Below are 8,587 nucleotides of genomic sequence, written 5' to 3'. Positions count from 1 at the left end.
CCTGCAGGTGAGCATAACTATTAAACACCAGCCCTCAATGCAGATTGCTGTTGTGGTTATTCTTTAATAGAGCAAAGGAATCTGTTACAATCTTCTTGTAACTATGTGCGTCTCTTGGCCAAATATGTTTAAATGATGTAGCAAATGTCTCAATATGAACTTTCTACTGATCAGGTTTTCAGGAGATTTGAGTTTTGGTCTTAACTCTACTGTGGAATTGCCACAACTCTGGGTACTTTCCTGAATTCTCTAGTATCTTCGTTGGGAAAAATGTAATTTTGGGGGTAGATGATCACTAAGACCCTTTCTTGATCTAAAGTTGTGGTTTTCTCAGAACAGAAGAGCTCCTATTTGTGAGTCACTAGAAACACACATGATTATCTCTTTGGCTTTCCCATTACACACAAAAAGCCTTTTTTTCTGTGACTTTTATATTGGTGAGGACTTTTTCATTTGTTAGGGGCAGAAACCCAGCTCAAACCAACTAGAAAGGAAGTAAGAGGTCTGTTGGCACCTATAGCTGGAAATTTAGGGGTAGAGCCTCTCTGGCAAGCTGGATCCAAGGGCTCCCAGGATATAAGGAGGACCCAGTCTCTCTCCGTCTTCTGGCTTCACTTCCTCCTGTGTTGGTTTCACTTTCAGGCAGGCCCCATGTGACGACACCAGCAACAGCCACACAACATGTGCCACCTTCAAATGCAAGAAGAAAAGGGCTTCTTCCCAGGAATTTGGGGATCTTTAAAAAATGGAGTCTCATTGGTCTTGTCTGAGTCCTGTGTCCTTTCCTGAACCAGGGAAATGGAGAGTTGTCAGATCTCTGGCCAGATCTGTGTCACAGCCCAACCCTCAGTGGAGCTTGAGAGTAAAGGTGGGGAGCCCACCCAACCCACACAGGCTGAGAGCGGCAGAGAGTAGATAGATGTCAAAAGGAAACCTGGGGCTATTAACAGAAGAAGGGAGAGTAGATGCTGGAGAGGTAAAAATAATGGACATTTATTTCAGTCCTCATTGAGGGTTTTTTTTTTTTTTTGAAACAGAGTCTTACTCTGTCACCCAGACTGGAGTGCAGTGGCACTATCTCAGCTCACTGCAATCTCCACTTCCTGGACTCAAGCTATTCTCATGCCTCAGCCTCCCGAGTAGCTGGGATTACAGGCGTGCGTCACCAAATAAGTTTTGTATTTTTAGTAGAGACGGGATTTCACCATGTTGGTCAGACTGGTCTTGAACTCCCGACCTCAAGTTATCCACCCGCCTCGGCCTCCCAAAGTGCTGGGATTACAGGTATGAGCCACCACACCTGGCCCTCACTGAGTTATGATTTTCTTGTAGGTTCTGTATTAATTTCTCATGGCTGCTGTAACAAATTACTGCAAATCGGTTGGTTTAAAACAACAGAAATTTATACTCTCACAGTTCAGAATGAAATCAAGGTATTGGCAGGGCTGCACTCTCTCTGGAAGCTCTAGGGGAAAATGTACTCTTTGCCTCTTCTAACTTTTGGTGGCTGCCAACATTCCCTGACTTGTGGCCACATCACTCCAATCTCTGTTTTCATAGTCACATAACTTTCACCTCTTCTATTAAATTTCTTATGTGTCTATTATGAGGACACTTGTCATTAGATTTAGTTCTCACCCCAGTAATCCAGGATGATTTTCTCATCTTAAGATTCTTAATTGTATCTGCAAAGACCTTTTTCCAAATAAGGGAACATTAATAGGTTCCAGGGATTTGATGCAGATAGCTTTTGAGGAGCTGTTTTTCAGCCTACCACAGATATCAAACCAGAAATAGTAACGTTGAAGTGATTAAGACATCAGAATGTAATGGAGAATCAGAATAATTTATAAATATGATTGATATATTTTTTCCAAATGCTTGGTTGCCTTTTAAAGAGATAAAAGAGGCCAGACACACTTGCTCACTCCTGTAATCCCAGCATTTTGGGAGGCTGAGGTGGGATGATTGCTTGAGTCCAGGAGTTCAAGGTTGCCGTGAGCTCTGATTGTGCCACTGCACCACCTTAGCCTGTGTGACAAAATGAGATCCTGTTTCTAAGCAAATAAATAAATAAATAAAAAGTTTTTAAAGGGATTAAAAAAACTTTGCTGTGGGGGGAAAAGCAATCAGACAGGTAAATTTCTGACTTCGTTGCCAGTCATGTATGATTTTCATTTTAATATATCAACCCTCCTTCTCTCTTCCAGGTCATTGTTGAACCAATAGCTTCTTCTATTTGGGCTTTCTACTCTTTTTCTACATGTCTTTAGCTCTTTTGCTAAAATGTCATTACTAGCAGTATCCATACTAATCATAATTGATCAACAAGAGCTAGCATGGAAAAAGTCACTAGCGAGACTACACCACAGTTAGGAAAATATTTTCAAACCTGATTTCTTATTTCAAATGAGTAATAAACACTTAAAAATCTGAGCCACTGGCCTTTTCTCATCTAGGTAAATGTCCCTAGGGACCCCAGGCTAGATTAGACATTAAACAAGACAAAAATCTTGTGGAAAAAGAGATCAACAGGCACTCAAAGAAGACAGTGGTGTAATACATGTTTTCAAATATATGTCATCTTGTCCCTGTTTCCGCCCACGTTCAGCACAAGCAGCTGCCCTTACTGGTTGCTCAGGTTGGACTGGAAGTGCACTGATTGCTGGTATTTTCCCTTGAGGCATCTTGGCAGCAACTCTGGCAGTTTATATTCTTGGCCATAACAGGGGCTAGGCAGGTGGCTCTGTGCTTTGTCAGTGGCGTGAGTTCTACAGGTGTTTCATATGGCTGGTGACAGGGGAGTGCAGCCTGGCAGAGTCTGCTCCCTTGATCTGCCAAGCTTCCCCAATTCAGAAACGAAGGGGCACCTAGACCTTCATCTGTGCTTCCCAAGTGCAGCTCTGCTTTACTGTCAAGTGAAGCTTTCTCTGCTAGAAATTTGTGGGATCTGAGAAGAGAGAAATAATTTGGACATTATGGATTTCTGCATGTCTTCTGCTTCTGGAGAATGGACTTAACTTAGATCTGGCAGCCAGGATGTTGGCAGAGTCAATTTCCAGTGTTGGAGTGAGAATGATGTAATGAAAACAGCTCTGGCCTGAGACATTGGTGGGCAGATCCTTTTCAGCCACCACCTTTCTCAGTGACCTTGACCAGCCCGTTTCCCTTCTCTGTTCCTCAATTGCCATATTCAAAACAAGAGGATTGGACTAAATGTTCTCTGAGGCATTTCCTAGCTTTACCATCTATCAGATGTATACATTTTAAACCCTCCAGGTTGAGCATTTGGGATCTATGAGAAGGATCACAAGCTGTTTCTTTTCCCAGAAAGAGCTCCCCACGCACACCCTGATGATGCTGATGGTTATATTCAGAGTGCCTCTAAATAAAGTCCAAAAGTATAGGACTGTGGTTAGAGTTAAGAGTAGTTCCCAGTTATGACCATATCAAGCATTCATCAAATGTTAATTGGGCCGGGCGCGGTGGCTCATGCCTGTAAATCCCAGCACTTTGGGAAACTGAGGCAGGTGGATCAGATCACTTTAGGTCAGGAGTTTGAGACCAGTCTGGCCAACATGGTGAAACCCCTTGTCTAGTAAAAATGCAAAAAAATTAGCCAAGCATGGTAGTGAGTGTCTGTAGCCCCAGCTACTCTGGAGGCTGAGGTGAGAGGATCACTTGAACCCAGGAGGTGGAGGTTGCAGTGAGCCGAGATTGCACCACTGCACTCCAGCCTGGGCGATAGAGCGAGACTCTGTCTCAAAAAAAAAAAAAATAAAAATAATTGTTAATTGGGTGCCACAGACAGCTGCCAGGGCTATAAAGATGGGTAAGATGGAGTTCCTGCCCCAAGGAGCACACAGTCCAATGGAGGAGACAGATGACTAAATCAAGGATTGCATTACAGTGTGATAAGTGCTACTATAAGGTTATTCATCAGGTGCCTTGACACATGGAGGATGGACCTATAAATCTCTCTGCGGTAGTGTCAGGAATGGCTTCCTGGAGGAGGTGGCACATGAGTAGACACTGAAAGGATGAACAGGAATTACCTATGTGAAATGGGGATCAAGTCTCCTAGAATACTCACAAAATGTATGTTTGCCCAACAGATAATTGCCAACTGTCATGGAACACATTGCTCCCTTTAAACACAGGTGTCTCTCTCATTGTCTAATTATTCTCTTGGGCCTGGCACATGGATTGGAACTGTATGTACCTAAATGGAGCCCCAGGGGCAGATCCGGAGTAAGCCGGGAAAGCCAAATGGACTCCAGCATTTTTTCTTTTTTGAGACAGGGTCTCGCTCTGTTGCCCAGGCTGGAGTGCACTGGCAGGATCACAGCTCACTGCAGCCTCGACTTCCCAGGTTCAAAGTGATCCTCCTGACAGTGTTCTGAGTTGCTGGGACTACAGGCTTATGCTACTAGGTCCAGCTAATTAATTATTATTATTTTGTAGTGACAGGGTCTTGCTATGTTGCCTAAGCCGGCTAACTTTGATATAGACCCTGAGATAGCAGAACTGTGGGCTCCAGCAATACTGTTTTTGGTATGCCAGTATGAAAGCTTGCAGTCTACATTCCGTACACATAACATTCCCTTCTCTCTTTCTATTTTTCTTTCTTTTTCCTTTTCGATTGCTGGTGCAAGTTAGGGGGAATGGAATGGAGGGACATAAACGCTGTTGGTTTCTGAGTATTTCTAAGGTCTCCCTGTGATTCTACTTAGTCATGGCAGGCTTCTTGGAGGAGGTGCTGGTAAAGAAAGGTAAGGACTAGCTTGACTAATCAGGCTGGCATCTGAGCTAGGAGAAGCTCCCCGGGTCCCCGGCTGCTCATAGCCCCGCCACACTTCCGTGCCTGTGACCTTTGTTTCTCTCCTAACCTCCCACCAAATAGAACCAGGTTTAATCACTTCCCCTTTTCCCTTCAGTGGCTGGACATGTCCATCAGGTTCCTGATTCAAAGCACTTTCAGTCAAACTGGGTTCCCTGCGCGGTGCGCCTGGACTGGGGGACTTGGGGCTGCCGGCTAGTTCTCCGCGCTGTGAATTACCTTCCGAGGCGGCGGCGCGGCTCCGCCCCCAGCCCCGCCGGTGGTTCAAGTGCAAGATCCGAGCTGGGAGCGGAGAGGCAACACCCCTGCTCGCACTGCAACCTGCTCCCTTCGGGGAGGGATCCTCTCCGCTCCAGCTTCTGCTCGCCGGGCTCCGCCAGGCTGGAGGGCAGCAGAGCCAGGAGGAACGGAGACCCAGCGCTGCCCGTTAATAGTCCCGGCAGGAAAGCCATCATAATTACTCACCGCGCTAATTGCCCGTCATTAAAGTTCAGGAAACGGTCCGAAGAGGAGCTCCGAGTCGAGGAGGGGGCAGGTGGTGTCTGGGGCTCCCGGCCGGCCAGGGTTAAGCGCTTGCCTGCTCCCTGTCTCCCGGCTTGAGGCCAGCGCGTCTTCAGTGGGAGGCCAGCCACTGCCAGGGACCCGGGAGCGACGCCGCCAGCCCGGCCGGACCCCCTCCCCCACCACGGCCTCTAGAAGGGGGCAGCAAGTGGGGGGTCCCGGGTACCAAGCCCCCTGCCCAGCCGGCGCCTGGAGGCGCAGAGAGCCAGAGGGGCTGCAGGGACACCGAGATGGCCGATGAGATTGACTGGCTGGACCTGCCCGGCCGGTGGGCCTACGGAGTTGACGGTGGTGGGAGAATCTTCTTCATCAAGTATGTTGGTCTCCCTCTTCTTTTTATTTCAATTTTTTTCCTTTAAGTTGTCCAACTTGAAAAGTGGCGGGGTTGGGGGCAGGCTGGAGAAGGTGGGTGAAGCGGTGGGTGAAGCGGTGGCTGCAAGGGCGGGCATGACTAATAAGTTTATCACCATGCCTGTTTGAATGTGTCTCCCGCCTTTTCCTCAATGGGTCAAAGTCCAGCAAAGGCTTGGCATTCTCTCAGCTCGGAGAGGCAGGGCAGGGCAGGGGAGTGCTGCCCTTTCTCCCTCTCCTTGGTCACATGCGAGGCCTCCAGGAGGATGACTAGACTAATGCCCAACCTGGAGTTTTTTCAGCTCCTTCCCTGAAAGGGCCAGAGGTAGGTCTTTCATTCCCCCCCACCCAACTTTCCTATGGGAAGACTTGGGCTAAGTGACAACATACCAGGAGATCCTGCCTCTGCCACCCAGTTCCTGGCAACCCTCACCCCAGACTCAGCGTGCCCAGGACCGCAGTTCTCCTCTCCTGTCCTGCTTCTTTATGGGGCTGTGGTCAAGAGAGAAGGGCACGATGCCCACTGTATGTTTAGCATTCTTGAGAGAGAGAGAGCGCCTTTGCTACTCTCAGTAATATATTAGCACTGTTATATTAATTTCATAAACCAAAATGGCTCTGGCATAATCTCATTATAACAAAGTGGCCGTGCTGGCTCTCTTTTGGCTCGCTTCTACTACAGTCATCTTTTGCCAGGATAGACATCTCCCAGAAATATAGCAAGTCTAGAAGCACAGCGTCTTGGACTGTTACCCACACTTGACGAGCTTTTCCTTCCTCAAGATAGCCACTTACAAAACATCAGAGCTGCAAGGAATCTTAGAAGCAATCCCTTCATTTGTCAAACGGGGAACTGAGGTCCAGAGGTATTGAAAGTACCGGTCGAAGAGAAAACCACTTGTTAATCAGAGCTGGGACTCAGCCTAGCATCTGCTGACTGAGTGCACTGCTTCCCCAGGTACCAAACTGCCTTTGCAGGGGCTCAGGCAGGCAGCGGTTTCTCTTTGGTGTTTCTAAGTTTCCACATTTGCTTTAGGCCTTTCTTCTGTAATTGTCACCACCATGATCATAATTGATGTTGTAATTATGTTATCTTAGAAATTAACTCCATTAAAGGTCTTGACCCTAAGTCAGATTCTTAAATAACAGAACTTCTGCAATATTAAAACTGCAGTGACTTGAGACATTAGAGTTTATAAGAATCACCCAAGGAACTTATTAAGCAGGTGGATTCCTGAGCCCTACCTCAGGAGATTCCTATTCAGACGATCTGGGGGAGGGTCTTAGAATGTGAATTACCATGAGTCCCTCAGGTATACTGATGAAGTGGTTCATTCTCTTCTTTCTTCCTGATCTCTTACTTGCCATCCAGATTATTTTCCTCTTTCATTTTACAAACATTTACTGGGCATCCACTCTTTGCTTCAGTGCTAGGCACTGGAGATAAAAAACAATAAGATGTAGGTTTTTACTTTAAGGTAACAGGGAGAAAACGTAAATCAATACTTAGGAAATACTATGGTACATTCTTGAGGCATTTGCAAGATGCTATGGGAAGGAAAGAACTAATGCTCTCCAGGGAGTTCAGTGAGGGCTTCCCAGAGGAGGAAGCATTTGAGCTGATTCTGGAGGAGAGACAAGAGTGAAAGAAGCCTTGGAAGTAGAGGCTTGGGGAAATAAAGGCACCAATGGGGGCTGGGGAACAGGTAACCTAGAGCACTCGGAGAGGTTCAGTGGAGATGGAGTGGAGCTGCTGAATTACTGTAGAGGCCCAGGAGGAAAAGTAGGAAGAGGCAGCTTGAGAGAGCCCTTACGTGCTTAGCTAAGGGGTCTGGACTCCATCCTGTAGGTGATGGGAAGCCAAAGGAGATTTCAAACTGGGACTTGACATCATCAGATCTGCATTTAGAGCCTTCTCTCTGGCAGCTTCATGGGCAGTGATTTGAGGCTGAGCGAGAGGCAGGAGGAGAAACTTAAGGTATGGAAAGCAGTTAGGAAACAGTTGCAAAAGTCCAGGAGACAGCTGATGGGGCCTGAATTAAAATGGTGAGAACAGAAGAGAAGGGGAGGGAGAGATGGGAGAAATCTTCAGGAACCAAATCAGGAATATTCTTCTAAAGCTTGAATTCTGGGAAGGGGAGACAATGGGAGGAATCAACGGTAAAGCTTAGAATTTCCAGCTTGAATTTGAAAGAGGTCAGGAGTATGGCAAGAGGAGTGCATTTTAGGGGGAGTACCGGTTTAGTGGGGAAACACTGCAGTTGATGTCCCTGGGGGACATCCAGGAGATGCTGTCTAACGGACAACTGGACATACAGGATAGAGTTTGAAGAGAGAGGCCTGGACTGGAAAAGGGTCATCATGTGGGGGTAGAACCACCCAGAAGAGTGCGAGGGAAAAGACAGGAGTATACCCAGGCAGCACCAGTGTTAAGGAAGGGATAGAGGAACAGAGGCCAGGTTGGAGAGTAAGACCGAGAGGTTGCAGAGGTGGGCGGCACCAGGACCAGGGTAGAATGCCACCCCAGAAGGCAAGGAAGAGGGATGTTAAGAAGAAAAAAGGAATTCCACAGTATTGGATGCAGCAGAAAAGCCAAATGGGCCAAAGGCTAAAAAACACCTAGTGGATTTAGGAGAAGGGGAGGCCTTTAATGACATCTAGGAAAGTGGTTTCAGGAGAGGGCTGGGAACAGAAACCAGGTTGCAGGGGATTGGTGAATGAAAGGCCAGGAAGTGGGGAAAGCTAGGAGAGACTACTGTCAAAGGTTTGGTCAGGAATGAGGAGTGTGAGACAGGAAGCTGCCAGGGGACATGGCATTGAGAGGGAGGCAGAGTA

The 8,587-nt window shown here is 47.2% G+C and overlaps 1 protein-coding gene across 26 annotated transcripts in view; it reads left to right on the top strand.

Annotated features, from left to right (window-relative positions):
- Positions 1 to 5,083: 5,083 nt before the first annotated feature.
- PLEKHA6 (pleckstrin homology domain containing A6) overlaps positions 5,084 to 8,587 on the top strand; it is a 154,609-nt gene continuing 151,105 nt past the window's right edge. For all 26 annotated transcript variants that reach the window (XR_013418082.1, XR_013418081.1, XR_013418080.1 and 23 more), the window contains exon 1: positions 5,084 to 5,714. Coding sequence is in view for 21 of the 26 variants with exons in the window: in XM_015119693.3 (XP_014975179.3) it covers positions 5,632 to 5,714 (83 nt within the window). In the remaining 5 variants the exon portion in view is untranslated. The remainder of the gene's footprint in view (positions 5,715 to 8,587) is intronic.

The sequence above is a fragment of the Macaca mulatta genome, chromosome 1 (genome assembly GCF_049350105.2).
Source record: "Macaca mulatta isolate MMU2019108-1 chromosome 1, T2T-MMU8v2.0, whole genome shotgun sequence".
NCBI classification, from domain to species: domain Eukaryota; kingdom Metazoa; phylum Chordata; class Mammalia; order Primates; family Cercopithecidae; genus Macaca; species Macaca mulatta.
Note: the sequence above shows the minus strand (reverse complement) of the source record. Positions and strands in the feature narration are given on the sequence as shown.